The 26,213-nt window shown below is 38.7% G+C and overlaps 1 protein-coding gene across 3 annotated transcripts in view; it reads left to right on the forward strand.

The window, feature by feature from the left end:
* SERAC1 (serine active site containing 1) overlaps nucleotides 1-26,213 on the forward strand; it is an 86,203-nt gene that overhangs the window by 24,321 nt on the left and 35,669 nt on the right. For 2 of the 3 annotated variants that reach the window (XM_082855814.1, XM_082855812.1), the window contains exons 2-5: nucleotides 17,849-17,947; nucleotides 20,558-20,594; nucleotides 23,174-23,310; nucleotides 25,877-25,966. In XM_082855814.1, the coding sequence (XP_082711940.1) occupies nucleotides 17,857-17,947; nucleotides 20,558-20,594; nucleotides 23,174-23,310; nucleotides 25,877-25,966 (355 nt within the window). In that variant the 5' untranslated portion in view covers nucleotides 17,849-17,856. Of the gene's footprint in view, nucleotides 1-17,746; nucleotides 17,948-20,557; nucleotides 20,595-23,173; nucleotides 23,311-25,876; nucleotides 25,967-26,213 lie in introns of those variants that run through there. The other variant, XM_082855813.1, reaches the window with a different exon arrangement.

The following is a 26,213-nucleotide window of genomic DNA, read 5'->3' on the forward strand; positions in this document are numbered from 1 at the left end:
GGGTTTTATCTTGTTCCTTCATTTGGTACAAAGTCCTTTGCCTTTTCATTTTGTCTATCTTTCTGTCAATTTGGTTTTCCTTCCAGAGGCTGCAGATTTGTTGTTCTTCTTGCTTCTGCTGTTTGCTGGCTGTTGGATGAGGCTACCTAACAGGCTTATGCAAGTTTCCTGATGGGAGGGACTGGTGGTGGTTAGAGGTGGGTGTTGCTCTGGTGGGCAGAGCTCAGTAAAACTTTAATCTGCTTGTCTGCTGATGGGTCGGCCTGGGTTCCCTCCCTGTTGGTTGTTTGGCCTGAGGCGACCCAGTACTGGAGCCTACCGGGTTCTTTGATGCGGCTAATGGCAGACTTTGGGAGGGCTCACGCCAAGGAGTACTTCCCAGAACTTCTGCTGCCAGTTTCCTTGTCCCCACAGTGAGCCACAGCCACTCCCTGCCTCTGCAGGAGACCCTTCAGCACTAGCAGGTAAGTCTCGTTCAGTCTCCTGTGGGGTCACTGCTCCTTCCCCCTGGGTCCCGATGCATGTACTACTTTGTGTGTGCCCTCCAAGAGTGGAGTCTGTTTCCCCAAGTCCTGCCAAAGTCCTGCAATCAAATCCCGCTAGCCTTCAAAGCCTGATTCTCTAGGAATTTCTCCTCCTGTTGCCCAACCCCAGGTTGGGAAGCCTGACGTGGGGCTCAAACCTTCACTTCAGTGGGTGGACTTCTGTGGTATATGTGTTCTCCAGTTTGTGAATCACCCACCCAGCAGTTTTGGGATTTGATTTTATTGTGGTTGTGCCCCTCCTACCATCTCATTGTGGCTTCTCCTTTGTCTGTGGATGTGGGGTATCTTTTTTGGTGCGTTCCAGTGTCTTCCTGTCGATGATTATTCAGCAGTTGGTTGTGATCGGTTCTCTCACAAGAGGGAGTGAGCATATGTCCTTCTACTCCACCAACTTGAACCAGTCTCAATGATTCAAAATTTTTTAGAGGATACTGCACTTATAGTTATAAAATATTGGCTATAATCCCTGTGCTGTACTGTATATACTTGTAGCTTATTTATTTTATATGTGGTAGTTTGTACCTCTTAATCCCCTACCCCTATATTGCCTCTCCATATTCCCTCTCCCCACTGGTAACCACTAGTTTATTTTCTATATCTGTAAGTCTCTTTTTAATTATAATCACTAGTTTGTTTTGTTTTTTAGATTCTACATATAAGTGATAACATGCAGTATTTGTCTTTCTGTGTCTGATTTATTTCACTAAGCATAATACCCTCCAGGTCCATCCATGTTGTTGCAAATGGCAAAATTTCATCCTTTTTTTTTTTTTTTTTTGCCGTACGCGGGCCTCTCACTGTTGCGGCCTCTCCTGTTGTGGAGCACAGGCCCCAGACACGCAGTCTCAGCAACCATGGCCCACAGGCCCAGCCGCTCCGTGGCATGTGGATCCTCCGTGGCATGTGGGATCCTCCCAGACCGGGGCACGAACCCGCGTCCCCTGCATTGGCAGGCGGACTCCCAACCACTGGGCCACCAGGGAAGTCCAAAATCTCATCCTTTTTTGAGGCTGAATATTATTCCATTGTATATATACCACGTCTTCTTTATTCATTCATCTGTTGATGGACACTTAGGTTGCTTCTATATCTTGGCTATTGTAAACAATGCTGCTATGGACATTGGGGTGCATGTATCTTTTTGAATTAGCATTTTAGTTTTATTTGGATATATACCCAGGAGTGTAATTGATGGATCATATGATAGTTCTGTTCTTAGATTTTTACAAAAAATATTTATTTATTTATTTATTCATTTGATTGCACCAGGTCTTAGTTGCAGCAGGCAGTCTCCTTAGTTGCTGCTCACCAGCTCCTTAGGTGCGGCCCGTGTGCTCCTTAGTTGCGGCAGATGGGCTTCTTAGTTGTGGCATGCATGTGGGAGCTAGTTCCCTGACCAGGGATCGAAACCAACCCCCCTGTATTGGGAGCATGGAGTCTTAACCACTGCGCCACCAGGGAAGCCCCTGTTTTAGTTTTTGAGCAACCTCCCAACTGTTTCGACAGTAGCTGCACCAATCTACATTCTCACCAACAGTGTATGAGGGTTCCCTTTTCTCCACTTCCTTGCCAACATTTATTATTTGTGTTCTTTTTGATGATAGCCATTCTGACAGGTGTGAGGTGATATCTCATTGTGGTTTTTATTTACATTTCTCTCATAATTAGTGATGTTGAGAATTTTTTTATGTGCCTGTTGGCCATCTGTGTATCTCCTATGGAAGAAATGTCTATTCATGTCTTCTGCATTCTTTAATTGGGTGTTTTAAAATGTTGAGCTGTATGAGCTGTCTATATATTTTGGATATTAACCCCTTATAGGTCATATTATTTGCAAATATTTTCTTCCATTCAGTAGCTTGTCTTTTCATTTTGTTGATGTTTTCCTTTGCTGTGCAAAAGCTTTTATGTTTAATCAGGTCCCAATTGTTTGTTTTTGCTTTTGTTTCCTTTGCCTTAGGGGACAGATTCAAAAAAAATATTGCTACAATTTATGTCAAAGAGTATTCCATCAGTGTTTTCTTCTACGGGTTTTATGGTTTCAAGTCTTACGTTTAGGTCTTTAATCCATTTGGGGTTTATTTTTGTATATGATGTTAGAAAATGTTCTAATTTCATTCATTTACATGTAGTTGTCCAGTTTTCTCAGTGCAAATTATTGAAGAGACTGTCTTTTCCCCATTGTATATTCTTGCCTCTTTTGCCATAGATTATTTGACTGTAAGTATGTGGGTTTATTTCTGGGCTCTGTATTCTGTTCCGTTGATCTATGTCTCTTTTGTGCCAGTACCATACTGCTTTGATTACTGTAGCTTTGTAGTATAGTCTGAAGTCAGGGATGTGATTCCTCCAGCTCTGTTTTTCTTTCTCAAGATTGTTTTGGCTATTTGGGGTCTTTTTTGTTTCTATACAATTTTTAAATTATTTGATCTAGTTCTGTGAAAAATGCCATTTGTATTTTGATAGGGATTTGATTGAATTTGTATATTGCCTTGGGTAGTATGGTCCTTTTAACAATATTAATTATTCCAATCCATGAATATGGTATATCTTTCCATCTGTTTGTGTCATCTTATGTTTCTTTCATTAGTGTCTTATAGTTTTCTGAGTACAGGTCTTTTACCTCAGGTTTATTCCTAGGTTTTAAATTCTTTTTGATGCTATTGTAAATGGGATTGTCTCCTTAATATCTCTTTCTGACAGTTCATTGTTAGTGGATAGAAATGCAACAGATTTGTGTATATTAATTTTGTATCCTGTAGCTTTATTGAATTCATTAATGAGCTCTAATAGGCATCTTGGTAATTTCTATGTCTGAAGTGTCATGTTATCTGTAAACAGTGACAGTTTTACTTCTTTCCTTTTAATTTCGATTCCCTTTATTTCTTTTTCTTATCTCTTTCTTGTGGCTAGGACTTCCAAAACTATGTTGAATAAAAGTGGAGAGAGCAGGCATCCTTGTCTTGTTCCTGATCTTAGAGGAAATGTTGAGGTATGTTTCCTCTATACCCACTTTCTGGAGTTTTTTTTTTTAATCATAAATAGATGTTGCATTTTGTCAGAAGCTTTTTCTGCATCTATTGAGGTGATCATATCGTTTTTATTCTTCAGTTTGTTAATGTGATGTATCACATTGATTGATTTGTAGGTATTGAAAAATCCTTGCCTCCCTGGGATAAATGCCACTTGATCATGGTATATGATCTTTTCAATGTACTGTTGGATTCGGTTTCCTAATATTTTGTTGAGAATTTTTGCATCTGTGTTCATCGGTGATATTGGTCTGTAACATTATTGTTTTGTGATATCTTTGTTTGGTTTTGGTATCAGGGTGATGCTGGCCTTGTAGCATGAGTTGGGAAACATTCCTTCCTCTGCAGTTTTTTGCAATAGTTTGAAAGGGTAGGTGTTAACTCTTCTCTAAATGTTTGGTAGAATTCACCTGTGAAGCTATCTGGTCCTGGACTTTTGTTCATTGAGAGGTTTTTTTAAAAATTACTGATTCAATTTAATTACTGGTAATTGGTCTGTCCGTATTTTCTATTTCTTCCTGGTTCAATCTTGGGAGATTGTACATTACTAGGAATTTGTTTCTTCTAGGTTGTCCATTTTATTGACATACAGTTGTGCATAGTAGTCTCTTATGATCCTTTGTATTTCTGTGGTGTCAGTTGTAGCGTCTGATTTCTAATTTTATTGATTTGGACCCTCTTTTTTTCTTGACGAGTCTAGCTAAAGGTTTATTGATTTTGTTTAGCTTTTCTAAGAACCAGCTCTTAGTTTCATTGATCTTTTCTATTGTTTTCTTAGTCTGTATTTCATTTAAATATGCTCTGATCTTTATGATTTCTTTCCTTATACTAATTTTGGGTTTTGCTGGTTCTTCTTTTTCTAGTTCTTTTAGGTGTAAGGTTAGGTTGTTTATTTGTTTTCTTTCTTGTTTCCTGTGGTAATCTTGTATTGCTATAAACTTCCCTCTTAGAATTGCTTTTGCTGCGTCTCATGAATTTTGGATCATTGTGTTTTTGTTTTCATTAGCCTCCAGGTATTTTTCTGATTTCCTCTTTGATTCCTTCAGCGATCCATTCGTTGTTTAGTAGCGTATTGTTTAGCCTCCACACATTTGTGGAGGTTTTATGCAGTTTTTTTCTTGTAGTTGATTTTTTTTCTTGTAATAAATTTATTTAGTTATTTATTTTTGGCTGTGTTGGGTCTTTGTTGCTGCATGCGGGATTTTTCTAGTTGTGGAGAGCAGGGGCTACTTTTCATTGAGGTGCATGGGCTTTTTCTAATTGTGGCGAGCAGGGGCTGCTCTTCATTGAGGTGCACGGGTGTCTGATTCCAGTGGCTTTTCTTGTTGTGGAGCATGGGCTCTAGGCGTGCGGGCTTCAGTAGTTGTAGCTTGTGTGGGCTCTAGAGCGCAGGCTCAGTAGTTGTGGCACATGGGCTTAGTTGCTCTGTGGCATGTGGGATCTTCCCGGACCAGGGCTTGAACCCGTGTTCCCTGCATTGGCAGGCGTATTCTTAACCACTGCACCACCAGGGAAGTCCCTTGTAGTTGATTTCTAGTCTCATAGAGTTGTGGTCAGAAAAGATGCTTGATCTTTTTAAAAATTCACTGAAGCTTGTTTTCTGGCCTGGCATGTGATCTATCCTGGTGAATGTTCCATGTATACTTGGAAAGAATGTGCGTTCTTCTGCTTTTGGATGGAATGTTTTATATATGTATATATAGTCCATCTGGTGTAATGTGTCATTTAAGGACAGTATTTCCTTATTGATTTTCTGTCTGGATGATCTCTCTATTGATGGAAGTGGGGTGTTGAAGTCCCCAACTATTATTACCGTTGATTTCTCCCTTTACGTCTGTTAATATTTGCTTTATGTATGTAAATGCTCCTATGTTGGGTGCATATATATTTATAATTGTTAAATGTTCTTGGATTGATTCCCTTATTCATTATGTAATGTCCTTCTTTGTCTCCTGTAACAGTCTTTGTTTTAAAGTCTATTTTGTCTCATTTAAATATCATTACCCTGGCTTTCTTTTCTTTCCATTTGCATGGAATACCTTTTACTATCCCCTCACTTTCAGTCTTTGCATGTCTTTAGATCTGCCATAAGTCTCTTGTAGGCAACATATATACAGGTCTTGTTTTTGAATCCACTCATCCACTCTGTGTCTTTTGATGGGACCACTTAGTTCACTGACATTTTAAGTAATTATTGATATGTATGTCTTTATTGCCGTTTTGGTAATTGTTTTTAGCTTGTTTTTTGTAGTTGTTTTTTGTTCCTTTCTTATTCTCTTGTTATTTGATGACTGTCTTTAGTGTTTTGCTTGGATTCCTTTCTCTTTTTTTGTGTGTGTATCATAGATTTTTGGTTTGTTGTTATCATGTGGTTTATGTATAACAATCTATATATAGTGTGTGATTGTTTCAAGTTGCTGATCTCTTCATTTCAAGAGATGTGCCTATGATTAAGCACAGGGCTCGAACCCGTGTCCCCTGCATTGACAGGCAGATTCTTAACCACTGCGCCACCAGGGAAGTCCAGGGAAGGGGTTTTAAAGGCAAGGTGAGGGGGGGGGCCCTGGGGAATGTGGTCAGCTTGTGCACAATTTTCTGTTTGGTAGGAGGTGAGGTGACCAGGTGATGCCCCAGGGCTTAATCATACGCCCCTGTGCCTATGATTACTGTTTTTGACATCATATTTTACATCCAATTGTTTTGTGTATCCCTTAGCTGCTTATTGTGGATACAGATGATTTTACTACTTTTGTCTTTTAACCTTCCTATAGCTTTTTGTGTGTGGATGATCTGCTGCCTTTACTGTATATTTGTCTATACCAATGAGCTTTTTCTTTCGTAATTTTAATGTTTCTAGTTGTGGAGTTTTCTTTTTCGCTTAGAGAAGTCACTTTAACATTTTTTGTAAAGCTGGTTTATATTTTCTGGTTATTATATTATATTTCTCCTGCCTCTGTGGGAGATTCTCCAAGATCAGCATGTAGGTCTGACCCAGGCTCCCTTCAAATTACTGCTTCTGCCCTGGGTCCCAGAGGGCATGAGATTTTGTATGTGCTGTTTAAGTGTGTGTTACTGAACCAAACTTGGGTCCACTCACCTCACATACAGCGAACCTAGTCTGCTGGCCCAGGTTGTGGTGAAGGAAAGTACAGCATTTATTGTGAGATACCAAGAAAGTAGTACAGGCGCCTCTAATGGTCAGGAGACCCTAACTCTGTGATGGCTTTCAGGGAAGCCATTAAAAAAAAACTTTTTTTAAATTAATTAATTAACTGATTAATTAATTTCTGGCTGTGTTGGGTCTTCGTTGCAGCGCACGGGCTTTCTCTAGTTGCGGCGAGCGGGGGCTACTCTTCAGTGTAATGCGTGGGCTTCTCATTGCAGTGGCTTCTCTTATTGTGGAGCGCAGGCTCTAGGCGTGTGGGCTTCAGTAGTTGTGGCACGTGGGCTGAGTGGTTGTGGTGCACAGGCTTAGTTGCTCCATGGCATGTGAGATCTTCCTGCACCAGGGCTTGAACCCGTGTCCCCTGCATTGGTAGGCAGATTCCTAACCACTGTGCCATGAGGGAAGTCCAGGGAAGGGGTTTTAAAGGCAAGGTGAGGGAGGTGGCCCTGGGAAATGTGATCAGCTTGTGTACAATTTTCTGTTTGGTAGGTGGTGAGGTGACCAGGTGATGCCTCAGGGCTTAACATTAAAATTTCTTTTTCTTAGCTTGCCATATCCTTCTCTTACAATAACATTTCTGTAAGAAAAATGAGAGAATGACTGTCAGAAAGAGAGCAGCCTTCTCTTTAATGTAATAAAAATTTCCCACGGACTGGAAAAGAAGAAAACCAACCGATGATTCCTGAACGGTGTTTGCATAGTCTCTTGTTCGTTGCACTATTCTCTTTTCTCCCTTGTCTACCATTATCTGTACTCAGTGGAATTCTTTAGCACTCTCTTGCAAGACCTGCTGGACTAGTTCAGATTTTTCCTCCAATCCAACTGTCCTCAACTTACACAGTAGAGTGGGGGGTGGGGGAGTTAGTTCCAGTTCCTGTACATATAGTCACCTACATCAGTGTTACCATACATTTATTTTTTTACATTACAGTTTCCTGACTGTACCATAATTGCACCAAATTCCTGTGTCATTCATACTAAAGGTGTTATTGTTACAATACCCATCAGATAGAACGCCTGTCTCATTACTGACTCTTTCTCAGCGGAACGTTCCTTTTCCCATATACCATATGTTACCTTTTTTTTTTTGCGGTACGCGGGCCTCTCACTGTTGTGGCCTCTCCTGTTGCGGAGCACAGGCTCCGGAGGCGCAGGCTCAGCGGCCATGGCTCATGGGCCCAGCCGCTCTGCGGCATGTGGGATCCTCCCGGACCGGGGCACAAACCCGTGTCCCCTGCATTGGCAGGCAGACTCTCAACCACTGCGCTACCAGGGAAGCCCACCATATGTTATCTTGTATGGGGGTCTTTCTTGTAGGCCAAGTCAGAGTGGTCTCTGAGTCCCACTGGGTTTGAGGGCAGAACCAAATGTTGCTTTTCAAAGTGCAGCACAACATGGAGACTTGCGTCCAAATGTGGGGCACAGCTTCATTATTCACCAGGGCCCAGTGGCTTCCCATAGGCAGTATGTGCTGTCTCTGGAAAATGTTCCTGTCACCTTTGCCTACCAGTTGTACTACCTGATATAGCCCCTTTTTATTAATCCAGGGAGCTGAGGCCATCAAGGCGCAGTGGTGTAACTTACAGTTACTGCTCAAAATATCCCATCGCCCAGGGTGGGGCCGTAGGTTTTCCAAAGCTTGGCTTTCTGGCTTTCTGCACCCCAGTATAGTGGACCATTGCTTACTTGCCACTTTGGCTTCCAGTTGGATCAGCATGCTCAGCAAGCTTTGCTGGGGGTTTACATAGGCCTGTTCCCAGCGGAGGTACTTGGCCTTTTCGCCATTATTTTCTAGGTCTGAATGCGAGTGTGAAAGAAGTGGGTACTTCAGTTCCAGAGTAGTGTAATTATAGTGAAGGAGTAAAGTAACTTTATCTTGAGAAGGAGTCAGAACTAGCCTCCAGGATCAAACAAAGGCAGGGTTTTGGTACACAGATAATATGACTTTCCTCCAGCAACAGAAAAATTACAGTCCTTACCTTAATGTAAGGAGCCATCCCCTTTGTTTCTTACTGTTTCTTCTAAAGAGGACTTCAAGAACTGTTAATGGCTTTCAGCAGCAGTTTTCTCCTTTATTGTGGTGATGGGCAAGAGCGATCGCCCCTTCACTTGGGAGTGTATCCAAAGCTTAATATCTTCAAGTTTGACAGAAGAGTTAGTTACTAGCAAAACCTGATAAGGCCCCACCTACTGGAGTTGTGGTTGGTTTTCTGGGAGTACTTCTTTCCAGGTTTTTCAAAGCTCCCTCTTCCCCAGGTTTTATCTGATGATGGGGGAAATCTGTAGAGTACTTCATCCTGTTATTGGCAAATCTATGAATAGCATTCAAAACTAATTCCAGTGTTTGTACATACCTCATAGTATCTAATTCTTTTACTTCTGATCAGAAATTTGTCTGCCTAGCAACTCAGAATAGAGGAATGGTCTCTTGTACAGTATCTCATAAGGACTCAATTGGAGTCTGCTTCTAGGGGCCACCCTGATTCTAAACAGTGCAAGTGACAATATTTTGTCCCATGTTAAATCAGTTTTTTGACAGATTTTGTCTACAGTCCTTTCAAAGTATAATTCCTCTTCTCCATTTTCCCAGTTGACTGGGAATTCCATTTTATTCCAGGTTGCTCTGAAACCCCTTGTGTACTACTGTCAACAAAAGCTCATCTGTTGTCACTCTGAATTGAGCTGGAGAGTCCAAACCTGGGAATTATTTCTTTAAGTAAGGACTTCATTCCCTCAGAAGCCCTTTCTGTCTGACACAGGAGTGCTTTCACTCGGCCTGTAAAAGTGTCTACCATTACCAGTAGATAATGAAAGTTTCCTTTAGTCTTGGGCATAACCATGAAATCTACCTGCCAATCTTTCCCTGGGCTTCCCCCCTCACCAACCCCAACCTCCTGAATTCCATATGAGGGGGAGGAGGCCTATTTCTGGTGTTATTTTTAACACAAGTCAAGTACTTCTGTATAACCCTTTGAACAGTCCTGGACATAATAGGTCCTTGCATAAAATCTTGTATCCATTATAGGGTGGCGTCCCTCCCATAGTGGGTGTTCTGATGGAAAGAGCTAAACACTTCTTCCATTAAGCTTTCAGGAATCAAAACCTTTACTTGGTTATTAACCAGCCGCATTCTGGGTTCCAAATGGGTAGGGCTGAATCCCTTTTTATACAACATAGTTAACAAGCTTGATATAATGGATTTACTAAATTTTGCCCATAACGAAGAGTAAGTTTATATGATACATTTATAAATATTGATTGCAACTAGGTAACAAAGCAAGTCTCCATAATTCCAAAGAATCTATGTCATATAGCACAATAAAAAGATAATCTTTAGAAATTTTGTATGTTTAGAGACTAAAAACAAACTAATCCGTGGATTAGAGAAAATCACAGTGGAAGTATCAGGACTTGTGAAATTGAAGTAAAGCAAAACTTAGAGGGGAATTTATGGTCTTAAATGCATTTATGAAACAGCAGGAAATGCTCATAATATGTTAAGTATTACTGAAGAAGATGCAAAAAGAACAGAGTGAATCCAAAGAAAGAAGAAAATAGTGAAGAGCAGAAATAGGAAAAAAAACAAAATAAAATAGAGATGCTCAGCAAAAGCAGTAGATGATAAAAATTAATAAATGATTTTTTTTCTATTAATAAGCTTTTAGAAGACTGCTCAAGAGTAAAAAAGAAGAGGCACAAATAATGCTAGGAACAAAATGGTAGGCAATTTTGGGATAAAAAGATCATAGGAATAGCATGAACAGCTTTATGCTAATGATTTTGAAAACTTAAATGCCCATTTTCTTGAAAAATAGATATTATCAAGACTAATTCAAGAAAAAAGAAAATCTAAACTAGTAATTTAAAAAATAAGTGACTCTGGGACTTCCCTGGTAGTACAGTGGTTAAGAATCTGCCTGCTAACGCAAGGGACACGGGTTTTAACCCTGGTCCAGCAAGATCCCACATGCTGCAGAGCAACTAAACCCGTGCACCACAGCAACTGAGCCTGTGTTCTAGAGCCATGAGCCACAACTACTGAGCCCACGCACCTAGAGCCCATACTCCGCAACAAGAGAAGCCACCACAATGAGAAGCCTGCGCACCACAAGGAAGAGTAGCACCAGCTCGCCGCAACTAGAGAAAGCCTGCACACAGCAACGAAGACCCAATGCAGCCATAAACAAACAAACAAATAAATAAATAAAATAAAATAAAAGTAAAAATAAGTGACTCTAAAAAGAGGCACATTGGGCTTCACTGGTGGCACAGTGGTTGAGAGTCCGCCTGCTGATGCAGGGGACACGGGTTCGTGCCCTGGTCCGGGAAGATCCTGCATGCTGCGGAGCGGCTAGGCCCGTGAGTGGCTGCTGAGCCTGCGCGTCCGGAGCCTGTGCTTCGCAACGGGAGAGGCCACAACAGTGAGAGGCCCGTGTACCACACACACAAAAAAAAGAGGCACATTAGCAACCAAATGCAATATGTGGACCTTGTTTAGATCCTAATTCTAACAGGCCAATAGTGCATAACAGAAGTTTATGAAATAATTGAAACATTTGTTGGATATTTGATGATACTAAGGAATTTTTTTCAAGGGGGACATAATGATGGTTAATTTTTTTTAAACCGTCAGTAACATTCTACAGTATTTACAGGTTATATATTACCTGACATTATGGATTTGCTTCAAAATAATTGAGTGTTATGGTGGTGGAAAGTGAATGTGGGTTACAGTAGAGATTTCACTGTTCAGTACCATAGCCACTAACCATGTGGGTATTTAATTAAAATTAATTAAAACTTAAAAGACTGAAATTTCAGTTCCTCAGTCACATTAGCATATTTTCACACTAGTGGTGTATAAATAGGAAATGTCTATCATGCAGAAGTTCTATTGGATAGAGCAGGTATAGATGAAACAAGATTGACCATGTGTTGACAATTTTTGACACTGAGTGATGGGGTTGAGTTTATTATTCTGTCTCTATTTGTATACATTTGAAATTTTCCATGAAAGGAAGAAACAAAGAAAAACCATGCATGACCATTGTGGAGAAAATTACAAAAGATCTAAAAGAAGAATTGAAGATACACCTTTCATGAATGGAGGCACCCCACATGATACCAGTTCTCTCCAAACTAATCTGTAAATTCAATTCAGTTCCAATAAAAAACCCAATAGCGAGGACAAACAGCAGAAACAAGGAGAACTACAATCCTGGAGCCTGTGGAACAAACACCACATTCACAGAAAGATAGATAAGATGAAAAGGCAGAGAGCTATGTACCAGATGAAGGAACAAGATGAAATCCGAGAAAAACAACTAAATGAAGTGGAGATAGGCAACCTTCCAGAAAAAGAATTCAGAAAAATGATAGTGAAGATGATCCAGGACCTCGGAAAAAGAATGGAGGCAAAGATCGAGAAGATGCAAGAAATGTTTAACAGAGACCTAGAAGAATTAAAAAACAAACCCACAGCAAACATCATTCTCAATGGTAAAAACTGAAAGCATTTCCTCTCAGATCAGGAACAAGACAAGGATGTCCACTCTCACAACTGTTATTCGACATAGTTTTGGAAGTTCTAGCCACGGCAATCAGAGAAGAAAAAGAAATAAAAGGAATACAAATTGGAAAAGAAGAAGTAAAACTGTCACTGTTTGCACATGACATGATACTATACATAGAGAATCCTAAAGATGCCACCAGAAAACTACTAGAGCTAATCAGTGAATTTGGTAAAGTTGCAGGATAAAAAATTAATGCACAGATCTCTTGCATTCCTATACACTAATGCTGGAAAATCTGAACGAGAAATTAAGGAAACACTTCTTTTTACCATTGCAAGAAAAAGAATAAAATACCTAGGAATAAACCTACCTAGAGAGATAAAAGACCTGTATGCAGAAAACTATAAGACACTGCTGAAAGAAATTAAAGATGATACAAACAGATGGAGAGATATTCCATGTACTTGGATTGGAATAATCAATACTGTGAAAATGACTATACTACCCAAAGCAATCTACAGATTGAATGCAATCCCTATCAAATTACCAATGGCATTTTTTACAGAGCTAGAACAAAAAATCTTAAAATTTGTATGGAGACACAAAAGACCCTGAATAGCCAAAGCGGTCTTGAGGGAAAAAAACGGAGCTGGAGGAATCAGACTCCCTGACTTCAGACTATACTACAAAGCTACAGCAATCAAGACAATATGGTACTGGCCCAAAAACAGAAATATAGATCAATGGAACAGGATAGAAAGCCCAGAGATAAACCCACACACCTATGGTCAACTAATCTATGACAAAGGAGGCAAGGATATAGGATGGAGAAAAGACAGTCTGTTCAATAAGTGGTGCTGGGAAAACTGGACAGCTACATGTAAAAGAATGAAGTTAGAACTCTCCCTAACACCATACACAAAAATACACTCAAAATGGATTAGAGACCTAAATGTAAGACCGGACACTATAAAATTCTTAGAGGAAAACATAGGAAGAACAGTCTTTGACATAAATCACAGCAGGATCTTTTTTGATCCACCTCCTAGAGTAATGGAAATAAAAACAAAAATAAACAAATGGGACCTAATGAAACTTAAAAGCTTTTGCAAAGCAAAGGAAACTATAAACAAGACGAAAAGACAACCCTCAGAATGGGAGAAAATATTTGCAAACCAGTCAACAGACAAAGGATTAATCTCTAAAATATATAAACAGCTCATGCAGCTCAATATTAAAAAAAGCAAACAACCCAATCAAAAAATGGACAGAAGACTTAAATAGACATTTCTCCAAAGAAGACATACAGATGGCCAAGAAGCACATGAAAAGCTGCTCAACATCACTAATTATTAGAGAAATGCAAATCAAAACTACAGTGAAGTATCACCTCACACCAGTTAGAATGGGCATCATCAGAAAATCTACACATAATAACTGCTGGAGAGGGTGTGGAGAAAGGGGAACCCTCTTGCACTGTTGGTGGGAATGTAAATGGATACAGCCACTATGGAGAACAGTATGGAGATTCCTTCAAAAACTAAAAATAGAATTACCATGTGACCCAGCAATCCCACTACTGGGCATATACCCAGAGAAAACCACAATTCAAAAAGACACATGCACCCTGATGTTCATTGCAGCGCTATTTACAATAACCAGGTCATTGAAGCAACCTAAATGCCTATTGGCACACGAATGGTTAAAGAAGATGTGGTACATATATACAATGGAATAGTACTCAGCCATCAAAAGGAACGAAATTGGGTCATTTGTAGAGACGTGGATGAATCTAGAGACTGTCATACAGAGTGAAGTATGTCAGAAAGAGAAAAACAACTATCGTATATTAATGCATATATGTGGAACCTAGAAAAATGGTACAGATGAACCAGTTTGCAGGGCAGAAATTGAAACACAGACATAGATAACAAACGTATGGACACCAAGGGGCAAAGCGGCGGGGGGGTGTTGGTGTTGGTGTGATGAATTGGGAGATTGGGATTGACATATAAACACTAATATGTATAAAATGGATAACTAATGAGAACCTGCTATATAAAAAAATAAGTAAAATAAAATTTAAAAATTAAAAAAAATTAAAAATGTAGGAGATTGCCAAAAAAAATAATTCCCAGTAACCAAGATAATCCTGCCAAGAATGGGGGCAGGGGTACTCACTCTAGAACCTATCAAGGCTTATTTTAAAGGTGTAATAATTAAGAAAGGTGTTATATTATTGATGTAGGGTTAGACAAATGTGTTAGTGGAACAGAATTCTCCAGAAATGGACCCTAGGTAGATTAGACCTTGGTGTAGGGAAAAGTCATTTCTAATCAATAGGGAAACTATGGTTTAGTAATAAATGGTCTTGGGATATTTGATTTCTAGAGTATGATGATTTGACTTTAGACATCCTGGGTTTTAGGTGTTTGTGGTGCTTCAAGGTGCAAATATGCATTAGGCAGTTGAATATATGTGCTTAGCAGAGAGACTTGAGTTAGTTATAGAGACTTGGGAATCAAAAGCTTACAGGTAAAGCTTTGTGATGAAAACACTGAAATTATTTAGCACGAGAATATAACATGAGGAAAAAGGAAGAGCACAGGCGGAACCCACTGAAACACTAATATTTAAGGGCTGGGTAGAGGCAGCAGAGACAACTGTAAGCTCAGTAAGAGCAGGGAGTTGTGCTGCTTTATTCACATCTCAGGTGTCCATCACTGACAGGTGGTAGGTGCTCAATAACTGAATAACTCTTTGTTGAATGAGTAATGGGATGGAGCAGCCAGTAATAGGGGAATCAAACTAGAAAACCAGGTGTCATAGTAGCTAGAGGAGACAAGGAGGGAGTAGTCAAATGCTTTAGACAAAGACAGTAAGATGGTGACTGAAAAGTGGATTTAGCAGCAAAGATGTCACTGACTGGTGACCTTGGGGAGGGCTGTTTCAGCGCTGGAGGAAGACACACTGGGGAAAGAATCTTAGGAAAGGGAGGTGAGAGAAGTGGCAATAGCTAGAGGGCACTTGGGTAGATTGAGGTTTTACTTTTTTTTTCCAATTGTTTGTTTTTGTGTTTTGATGGGAGCATATTGGACATCCAGTATTTAGGGGGGAGGAGTAGAAAGAGCTGATAGAGAGGGAGTGTGTGAAAATTAAGAAGAGAAAGACAGATAATGAATCAAGGTCCACATGGAAGGGAAAAAATGATATCTAGAACATAGATGGTACATTTCCCTTTGAAAAAGGGTTGAGACCTTTTCCTCAGAAACAGGAAAGAACAGTGCAGATAAAAATCCATTTGGAATCTGGAAAAGGCGATGCAGATAAAGATATGCAAGTCGGCCAGCGTAGATTTCCTGTGATATTAGGAAGCGTAGGCTTGAGGGTGCCTTACTTGCATGGGCCCCTGTGAGTGCTAGGAGTTACTAGGAGTTGTAATGTCTTAGGGAGGGAGGAACACCAGAGTGTAATCCTGAAGTATTTCTATGTAAGCATTTCTGACAAATTAGCTAATGAAATCCCAGAAGAAAGGTACCAAATTTCTAAGACTGCAGTAATTTATTGTGATATCTTTTCTCATTCTGAATCACTTTCATTTTAGTACCTAATTTGATATTTGTGGTTTTGTGGTGTTTTTTTTTAAAGGAACCTCCCCTCTCCCCACTATTTGAATAAATGTTGATTTCTTCAATACCTGGATCAATCCCTGCTTGTAGGTATGGGGGCAGAAGTTGAGGGGTTTAGTCGTAATTTTCTGAGTGAAATAAGAGACAAGATCATTTGAAAAGGATGCAGGTAGGGTAGGACGCTTGGCAGAGTATGTGGGTATTTAGAGCAGTCGTCATGGGGATGAGAAGAAAACTGATTAAGGACAGGCAAAGTCATTCTGAGAGCACACTCCCAGTTTGCCTTTTGTCCCCCTGCCCCCAATTTTGGCTGTCCAAGTGTAAGAACAGAGAAAACACATGTTTCAGGTTGGGGCTGCAGGATAGTAGAAGGAGGAGGACTCTGGTATGTTGAGGAAGCAGGTAGAGAGAGAGGTTGCAGTGATGCACCCTGGAGTCGAGGCTGGGTGGGGAAGGAAGTACAACCATGGGATGGATGCTCACCCCCGGAAAGCAAGGATGGATGGTTTATTGAGACTGGAGAGCAGTGAACTGGGAATAGTCAAGACGCTGAGAGAGTTGAAAGAGAGTTAGAGTTAGTTTATTCTGGAAAAAGCTGAAAGAGCCAGTGATGTCATTTGAGGAAATCTAGAGGGAAATAAGATGAGGAAGTATACTTCCACTATACTCATTCATATCCAGGACTTGGTGGGAGGGGAACCTGCTGGCGGGTGGTTTGTTTAAGTTAATACCGTGAAGGTTTTTAGGCCAGAGAAGTAATAGTAAACAATATTCGTATAATGTTTTATAGTTGACCACTTTCATAATAGATGTTGGGATTGAAGGAAGCAGTATATTTTTGCTCTGCATTTTTGTTTTAGTCAAAAGTTTTCATGTAGTAACTAAAACGAAAATCTATACATTGCATTCTGCCTTGGTTTTATAAGCACCTACTTCGTTGCTGTCTTTGTATCATTTTTACCATTATCCTGTGTCTCATAGAGAAGTAGCAGCAACCCTTTAAACAGTGAGAAAATAAGATACAATGACCTTTAAAACAGTGACCTTTACAAGTTTATCTGTTGCCTAAACTAGTTTGCTTAGTCATCAATTGAGGTACTAGAATTACAAGAAAAAATGTTTAAGCTTTTTATTTTGTGTTAGTGCTAACAGATTTTCTTACACATGTACACCAAGCAATTTTCCCCTTAATCCCTGTAAAGCTGTCAGAAGTTTTTAATGTATTAAACCAAAGACCATTTCTCACATGAGTTCCTCAAGGCATCTTCTTTCTTTTCTCTTATTGCAAAAGAAAAAAGAAGAAAGAAACGTCTCATCCAAAGACCATCTATGTTTCTAGAATACTGAGTTGTTCTAGAAACCATTGCATCATATTTAGATCATCTTTACTCAGTTGATGAAATAGTTGAGCAAAAGGATAGTGATTAAATAGTTGGGCAACATCTCCTTCTTTGACAGGATGCCAACAAGTAACGATTACATTTCAAAGATTTTAAACAATGTTGGGTACCCTCTTGAAGGCCTTGGAGAAAAGCTAAACACTTCTATGGGTCCTAAGGATATCTTCCATTCAGAGCTGCTTTTCATTTTTGTAGGGACTTCAGTCACTAAAGATAAATATATCTATCTATATGCATATATATATTTTTAGAAGGCATTAACATTTTTTGATCCCTATATTGATATTCTGATTAATAATCTCTTTTCCTTTTTCCTACTAATCATTGTTCACAGTTGGACACAGTTTGAAGAATAATCATTGAGGTACTAGCAAAATACTATTCTAATAAGTCTGCTTTAAATTTTTAGGGGAGAAATTTTTTTTCTTTAATTGAAAACTTTTTTTCCAGGTCTTGAAAAATCTAACTCTGTGGGCAGTCTACTGTGATTGTGACATGTTCTTATAGTTAAGAGAAATGTTTTTAATTACATGCTAAATTAAACGTGTTTTAATTGTTCTAAGCACACAGAATGTCCCTGGCTGCTTATTGCGTCATCTGTTGCAGAAGAATGGGAACCTCAACTCCTCCGCCAAAAAGCAACACATATTGGAGAGATGTCAGTGAGTACAGTTTAAACAACAATATCTTCTTGTAGAAACAGTGATAGAATTGTGGTTAACTTTCCAGGGTTGTCCACAAAAACTTATTTAATCCATGATAAATCTCAAAGTTGTTTGTCTTTTCTGTACTAAAGGTTCACCCCAAATTTGTACGCCCAGAGCCATGCATACTCCTTTTTCTTGGGAATCTTTTCCCTCCCCTATGTTTCCTGTCAGATTCATACTCATCCTTTTAAACTCAAGTGTCACTGCATTCTTTTTCAGCAGCCATTTATTAAGCTTCTGTAGAACATGGTGCCAGGCACATGTATTAGGTTCTGGGAATTCAGTGGTGAACCAGGAAGATGTTTTGCTTGCCCTACAGGAACTTAGGATCTAGCACTAATCTACTGTCTTTATTTGTAAATCTTTATTTACATTACTTATTACTAATCTTTATTTGTAAAATGAGAATATTGGCCTAGGCCATCTTTCATTCATTCTACTATGTGCCAGGTACTATTACTAGGCCCAGAGGATACAGTATTGAATAAGATGAAGTCTCTGTCCTCATGGAGCTTCCTTTTGATCGGTAAGAAAGATCAGTTTTTAGGATAGATCTTTTTCATCTAGAAAATTCTGTGATTTTGTATTTTAAAAATAAAAAGAGGAGTGGGACAGAGAAGGGAGCTTTTCTTCTCTCATCATTTCTAGCAAAACAGACTCAAGAGTAGTAAATACACTTTCGGGTAGGAGAAAAGGCTGTGAGTCTCTATTCTGTTTCCAGGGCTTAGTGAAAAGGAAACATCCTAGTAAGAAGAAACAGACAGCAGCAGTATAGGAGGAAATAAACTGGCTGTTCCCTGGGAAGTCCAGGAAGCCATCTTGGAATGAAAAAGGTCCCAGAGGGGTTGCACAGTCAAGAAGCTCTGTGTGTCACAACTTTCGGTCTCATCCCTGCAGAGTTTCTGGAACTGCCCTCTTTCCTGTTCTGGAACCACTGGGTCCTAGAGTTTGGGAGGAATTTCCATCTCCCTTGGCTGATGCATAGGGAAGTTGATGGAGGAAAGTTCCTTATCCCTCAGTATGGAGGAGAAGTGTGTTCTTCGCAGCATAAGGTGAAGGTCTGAACAAAGGGCTACCTACCTCTATACATCCAACAAATTATAGGTTACATAGATATTCACGAGCTGCCTGCAGTCCCTAACCATCATGGGTAATATTAGTTAACATTGTGTTCAGTACATATAACAGAAACTAGACTATAATGGCTTAAATTAGTAAGGTTTTCATTTTTCTTACATAACAGGAAGTCAAGATGGAGACAATTTAGGGCAGGAATCACAGTTTAGCAATTCTCTCGTCTTCCTGCTCTATTATCTTATTGTCCTCATGGTCACAAGTTGTTGCTGAATCCCAGGACATCAAGAAGGCAGAAAGACCAAAAGCCATGTTACGAGGCTTTGTCTTTTTATTTGGGGAGGGATCTCTCCCTGTAGACTTCCATCCATATGTTTATATAGATGTATTACATCTCTCTCTATATATGTGTATATATATATTGGCTACAGCTGTGTTGCACAGCCAGCCCTACCTGCAGAGGAGTCTTTAGGTAGTAATCAGGTATCTTGAATATCTTTAGGTAGTAAAGAAATTTGAATATCTTTAGGTAGTAATCAGGTTGTGTTAGTAAGAATTAAGGGGCTTATGTGTATTGAATTTGAATGTCTTTAGGTAGTAATCAGGTTGTGTTAGTAAGAATCAAGGAAATTTGAATATCTTTAGGTAGTAATCAGGTTGTGTTAGTACGAATTAAGGGGCTTATGTGTATTGAATAGGCAGCTAGCTGTGTCTGCCACTAGGACTTTTTTTTTTAATATTAAAAAATTTTTTTCCAAGTTCCAAACAAAAAATTTATAAATAAACTTGTAGAAAGTAACCTATATATTTTTTAAAGATTTTTTTGATGTGGACCATTTTTAAAGTCTTTATTGAATTTGTTACAATATTGCTTCTGTTTTATGTTTTGGTTTTTTGGTTGTGAGGCATGTGGGATCTTAGCTCCCTGAATAGGGATCAAACCCGCACCCCCTGCATTGGAAGGAGAAGTCTTAACCACTGGACCACCAGGGAAGTCCCTAACCTATATTTTAAATGGGACTACCTATATATGGCACTTCACCACCAATTATAACATAATTTCTTTGGGAAGAATCATTTTGTGTCCCACTTCACAAACATAATCCCTTAATATAGTCTTAGGTAGTGATATGGAGAATTCTTCCCATTCCTTTATTTAACTCGTTGTGAACTAAAAAAAAAGTCAGGACAGTTAGCTCCCTGGACTGCATTCAGTGAAAGCACTTTAGGCCTGACAGTATCAGTAGTGCAGCAAAACGAGGGTTTCTTACTGATTTAGTGTGGAGGATGGCAGAATAAGAAGAGGTGGAGGAAGGGGAGAATTGGTATGAAATATAGATTATATTTTGGACTCAGTGCTTATTGGTTCATTTTTTGTATCTGGGAATAGGAAGCCATGTGTTGATAGTAAATGATTATATTAATGGAAAGATACCAATTTTTCCAATTGATATTCATCACATTGACTTTTTTTCCCCTTTCTTTTTGAAGGAAATATAATAAAGTTTACTGGATCACTTATTTTAGGGTAAGTGTCAACTGTGAAATATTAACTGGCTTTATGATACTACTGTTTGAAATCTCAGTGGAAGTGATTTACAAGTAGCATGGGGCACTGAAAGGGTACAGATTTTGGAATCTATAAACATGTGGATTCATCCCTGGTTAATCACTGGTTCTACCACTTCAGTGTTGTCTTGATCCGGTTACTCTAACTCCTGAGAAGTGTTTTCTCTTGGATCGAGGTGTACGATGGGGATTCTGCCCATCTGGCACTGTTTCTCTGAGGGAAGCACTTGGCATGTACAGAGCAGGCACTCACTAATTAGCTTTCACACACCTAAAATCACATCTTGTGTTGGGTTATAAAGAGGGTGAAGAAGGTAAAAATCAACTATAGTCAGAATTACTTTTGAACATCCTTTAAGTCACCATAAAGCTCTTATGAAAGGAAATTGAGATTGACTGAGAAAACCAATAGATTGACACTCTCATCTCATGCTGTTTCAGAGGCACATGCTTAATGATTGGAGTGACTATCTTCCCCAAAATCGTTATTTTTCATTCTCTTTTCTTTCCTTTTTTTGGGGGGGCGGAGGATATATATGTTAAGTTTATGTCTAATACTGTTCTAGTGTTTTTGTTAATAATACTCTTTTTCATTAGTATAAATATAAAATCAACTCTTAGATGCTAAAATGATAAAGGAAATATATTTGGCATTTTATCCAAATACGTACATTTCTCCATGACATTGTAAGGTAAGACAAAACATATTTAGATGATTTTTTCTTTTGACTCATTCCAGGCAAAAGATAAATGTATATTCTTTTCTATAGTGCAATTTCTTTGTTTATATCACAGTTATATTCAGGAATATAGTGAAAATTAATCACAATTTCTGGTAAAGAGTTTTGTCTTTCATGGAAAGCATGATAAAAATACTGAATAGATTTGTTCTTTTTGGCTGCTCAGATAGATTCCCCAGGAGAGGTGATGATTCTTGAGAGCTTTCTCTCTATTCTTCTGGTACTGGCCAGTGTCTGGCCTTTCTGTCTTACTTGCTTTTGCTTTAGGGTGGGAGGCTCAGAAAAAGACTTCATAAAACTGTGTGTTTCTAAGTTGTGAATCCAGACAGAGTGCAGCCTTTGTGTCTGGATTTAGTGTAGGTCAATCTGATTAGGGGAAAATCCTTCATTTTAGGATACACAACATTGTATTTCACTTTTTTTTTTCTTTCCAGTTTTCTTTTTTTTTTTTTTTTTTTGGCTGCACTGTGCAGCTAACAGGATTTTAATTCCCCAAACAGGGTTGAACGCGGGCCCTCGGCAGTGAAAGTGCGGAGTCCTAACCACTGCATGGAATTACAGTGCAGTAATACAGGAATTCCCTGTATTTCACTTTTTAAAAAAAAAAATTTATTTATTTATTTTTGGCTGCGTTGGGTCTTCTTTGCTGTGCGTGGGCTTTCTCTAGTTGCGGCGAGCGGGGGCTACTCTTCCTTGTGGTGCATGGGGCTTCTTATTGCGGTGGCTTCTCCTGTTGTGGAGCACGGGCTTTAGGCACACAGCCTTCAGTAGCTGTGGCTCGTGGGCTCTAGAGCACAGGCTCAGTAGTTGTGGCACACGGGCTTACTTGCCCCGTGGTATGTGGGATCTTCCCAGACCAGGGTTCGAACCCATGTCCCCTGCATTGGCAGGTGGATTCTTAACCACTGAGACACCACTGCATCCCCTGTATTTCACTTTTAATATTTGATTTTAGGTATAACTCTTAGGAGAGGAGAAATTTTCATATGCTGGTGATAAGGAGTACAAATTGGCTAATCTTTGGAAAAAAACAGTTTGGCACTATCTAGTAAAGTTGAACAATATATATACTTTCAGAAAGTCTGCAGTTTTACTTCTAGATATGTATCCTAGAAGAACATATACACATGCATACAGTGTAGATGTATACAATGTGTAACAGTGTTATTTGTAATAGACTCAAGCTATCGATAGAAATTCCCTAAATTGCCCGTCTGTGGTAGAATGGATAAATAAGTTGTAGTATAGCTATACAATGGATGAATCACATACCATGTGAAAATATAAATGCATGAACTCCAGATACATGTAACAACATGGATGAATCTCACAAACAGAAGGTGAACTAAAGAATACATACAGTGTGATTTCATTCCTGTGAAGTTCACAGACAGACAAAACTAAGCCCCGTTGTTTAAAGGTTCATGTTTAGGTGGTGAACTGTAAAGAATAGCAAGGATATTACTATAATAAGACCCAGAATAATAGTTAGCTATAGAGATGAGAGAGTGGGTCAGGATCAGAGAGGGATGCACTGTGGGCTTCTAGGTACTGTTAATGTTTTTTTTGCCTGGGTATGGTATTGCAGCTATTTATTATTATTTGTAAGCTGAAATGTGTGTATACATTTATACATATATATGTATAATGTATGTTATATGCACATTACTGTATATACGTTATGTTTCCCAATAAAAAAGAAAGAAAAAGTTCTACAAAAAGCTTAATAAAAAAAAGAGTGGCTCCTGTGTTATATTTAGATCATATATTTATGATGAATTTTTTGTTTCTTTTTAAGAGGTTCTTTATTTATTACATATGAAGTTCTGGCCTTGAAGAAGTCTTTGACATTAGATACTCAAGTGGTAGAAAAAGAAAAGATGAAGTCATATATATATGTGCACACAGTTTCTTTAGATAAAAGAGAAAATCACGGTAAGTTTATGGTAAAGTAATCCCATCTTCGTGAAAAATGGAAGCTACTTATTGAATTTAAAAATGAGCATTTAGGAATGTAAATTGGTACAAACACTATGGAAAACAGTATTGAGATTCCTTAAAAAATTAAAAATAGAACTACAATAGAACCAGCAATGCCACTCGTGGGTATTTATCCAAAGACAATTCTAAAAGATTATGCACCCCTCTATTCACTGCAGCATTATTTACAATAGTCAAGATATGAAAGCAACCTAAGTGCCCATCAGTAGATGAATGGGTAAAGAGGATGTGGTACATATATACAATGGAATATTACTCAGCCATAAAAAGGAATGAAACCTTGCCATTTGCAACAACATGGATAAACCCAGAGGATATTATGCTAAGTGAAATAAGTCAGAGAAGGACAAATGCTGTATTATTTCACTTATATGTGGAATCTAAAAATAAAACATGAATAAACATAACAAAACAGAAACAGAATCGTTTCTACAGAGAACAAAGAGGTGGTTGCCAGAGGGGTGGGGTGAGGGGAGGAGAGAAATAGTGAGGGCGGTTAAGAGGTACAGACTTCTGGTTACAAAATAAATGAATTATGGGTATGAAGTGTGGGGAATGTGGTCCATAATTATGCAATACCTTTGTATGGTAACAGATAATAACTGGACTGAGCATGGTGATCATTTTGAAATGTATAGAAATATGGAACCACTGTGTTGTATACCAGGAACTAACACAGTGTTGTAGGTCATTATACTTCAAAAACAAACAAACTCATAGAAACAGGGATCGGGTTTGTGGTTACCAGAGGTGGGGCATGTGGGGGAAGGGGAATTGGATGAAGGGGGTCAAAATGTACAAACTTGCAGTTATAAGGTAAATAAGTACTAAGGATGTCATGTATAACATTAATAAATATAAATGTAATTAACACTGCTGTATGTTATATATGAAAGTTGTTAAGAGAGTGAATCCTAAGAAGTTCTCATTACAAGGAAAACATTTTTTTTCTTTGATTTTGTATCCATATGAGATGATAGATGGTCACTAAACTTGTTGTGGTAATCATTTCCTGATGTTTGTAAGTCAAATCATTATGCTGTTTACCTTAAAGTTATGCAGAGCTGTATGTCAATTGTATTTCAGGAAAACTGGAAGAAAAAAACTATGAAAAATAAAAAAATGAGTAAGGCACAATATTAATAAAATAGGTTCAGCTAACTCTATGAATCACCAAACCCTATGAGAACCAAGTTCCTAAAGAATTAATTGAAGATAAAATTTTGTACTTTCATATTTAACCCGTATTTGCAGCTCTCCTATAACTAAGTCAGGTGAAGACTAGCCAGCTTTTTTTTTTTTTTTTTTTTTTTTGCGTTATGCGGGCCTCTCACTGTTGTGGCCTCTCCCATTGCAGAGCACAGGCTCCGGACGCGCAGGCCCAGCGGCCATGGCTCATGGGCCCAGCCGCTCCGCGGCATGTGGGATCTTCCCGGACCGGGGCACAAACCCGTGTCCCCTGCATCGGCAGGCAGACTCTCAACCACTGCGCCATTAGGGAAGCCCTAGCCAGCTTTTTTAATCTAAACTTGGAGTTCCTCACCTTCATGAGAACTGTCGGTTTGGAGGCTGGTCCTCAGTTTAGCAAGCATAAAAACATGATTTTGTCACTTAGCTCAGAGGTATTTTTGCTCTAAGGCATTTATTCATGCACACTAAACTCGTGAGATGGATTCACAAGTATGAATACCAACTTATTTACAGAGGGAAAAAATCTGTCGTTAAGGCTGGAAAACCTGTCTTTACTAGTCAGAACACTCCCCTTCTCCATATTTTGGTCACATGGAAACCCAATTAGTAATCAGACGATTGCTTGGTGAACATGAGATTTTGGGGCAGAGGAGTGTCTTTTCATCAGGATATGGGTAGCTTGGGGAGTCATCACACTAGATTTACAGCTGCCTGTTCTACACTGTCAGCCAGAATAAGCATGCCTGTGAGCACTTTACATTCCCTGAGTGGGCAGGTTCTGCTGCTCCCCTGTCTACAGCTATATGTATCACCACTCTCTCCTGTTTGTGTTTATTATTATTTCACCTTCCTATTTCAACGTGCTTTTATCGTGTGTTACAATTTCAATTACACAGATAATTTTTATAGCATATAATTTACCTATATAGTAAAGCTTAATCTCATTAGTAAGGTATCTCTAAAATTCACTGTGAGAGTGGTATTTTTAAGTGACATTTTCCTGAATGTAGTTAATCCTATGTTGTATTTGAGGATTTTTGTTAGTTTTAGTTAGTGTTTTTGCTTTTGATTTGTTTTTACTTTTTCGCTGACTAGGAAAGCAGTGTTTTTTGGGGGATCTAGAGTTCTGTGTTCCCATAATGGTTTTAGTTGCTTTAAATAGTGACAGTAAAAAGAGAAAGATGCTGTTTTATATTCTCTTTTTGAAAAAATTGGGGTTTAGTTTATACATTTTTTTCTTTGAAGTATTGGAGCATACATAGCATTAAGAGTACCTACTTGGTTTTATTTAAATTTATAATCATTTTAGGAATCACCTACCAAGCAAGAAAAGAGCTTCACAAAGCAGTAAGAAAAGTATTGGCAACATCAGCCAGGATATTACGGGGTCCATTTGCTGGTAAGTATCACATATTTAACTGAGACTCCTTATCAGTAATCTGAAAGTCATTTGATGATCAACTTGAGATTTTTTTTCCCATTTCTTATACTAACATTTATTATACCTATGGAAAATTGAGGAACATTATTCTGTTGGGCTATATTTAAGGGCTTGATGCCTTGGACTGTTTTCTTCCTTCTATCTTTATGGATGCATTGTTGTTTGTTAGATAGTTGTAAATAAATATTGAGACTCTTGATGAATA

Source organism: Leucopleurus acutus (genome assembly GCF_964270905.1).
Source record: "Leucopleurus acutus genome assembly, chromosome: 15".
NCBI classification, from domain to species: domain Eukaryota; kingdom Metazoa; phylum Chordata; class Mammalia; order Artiodactyla; family Delphinidae; genus Leucopleurus; species Leucopleurus acutus.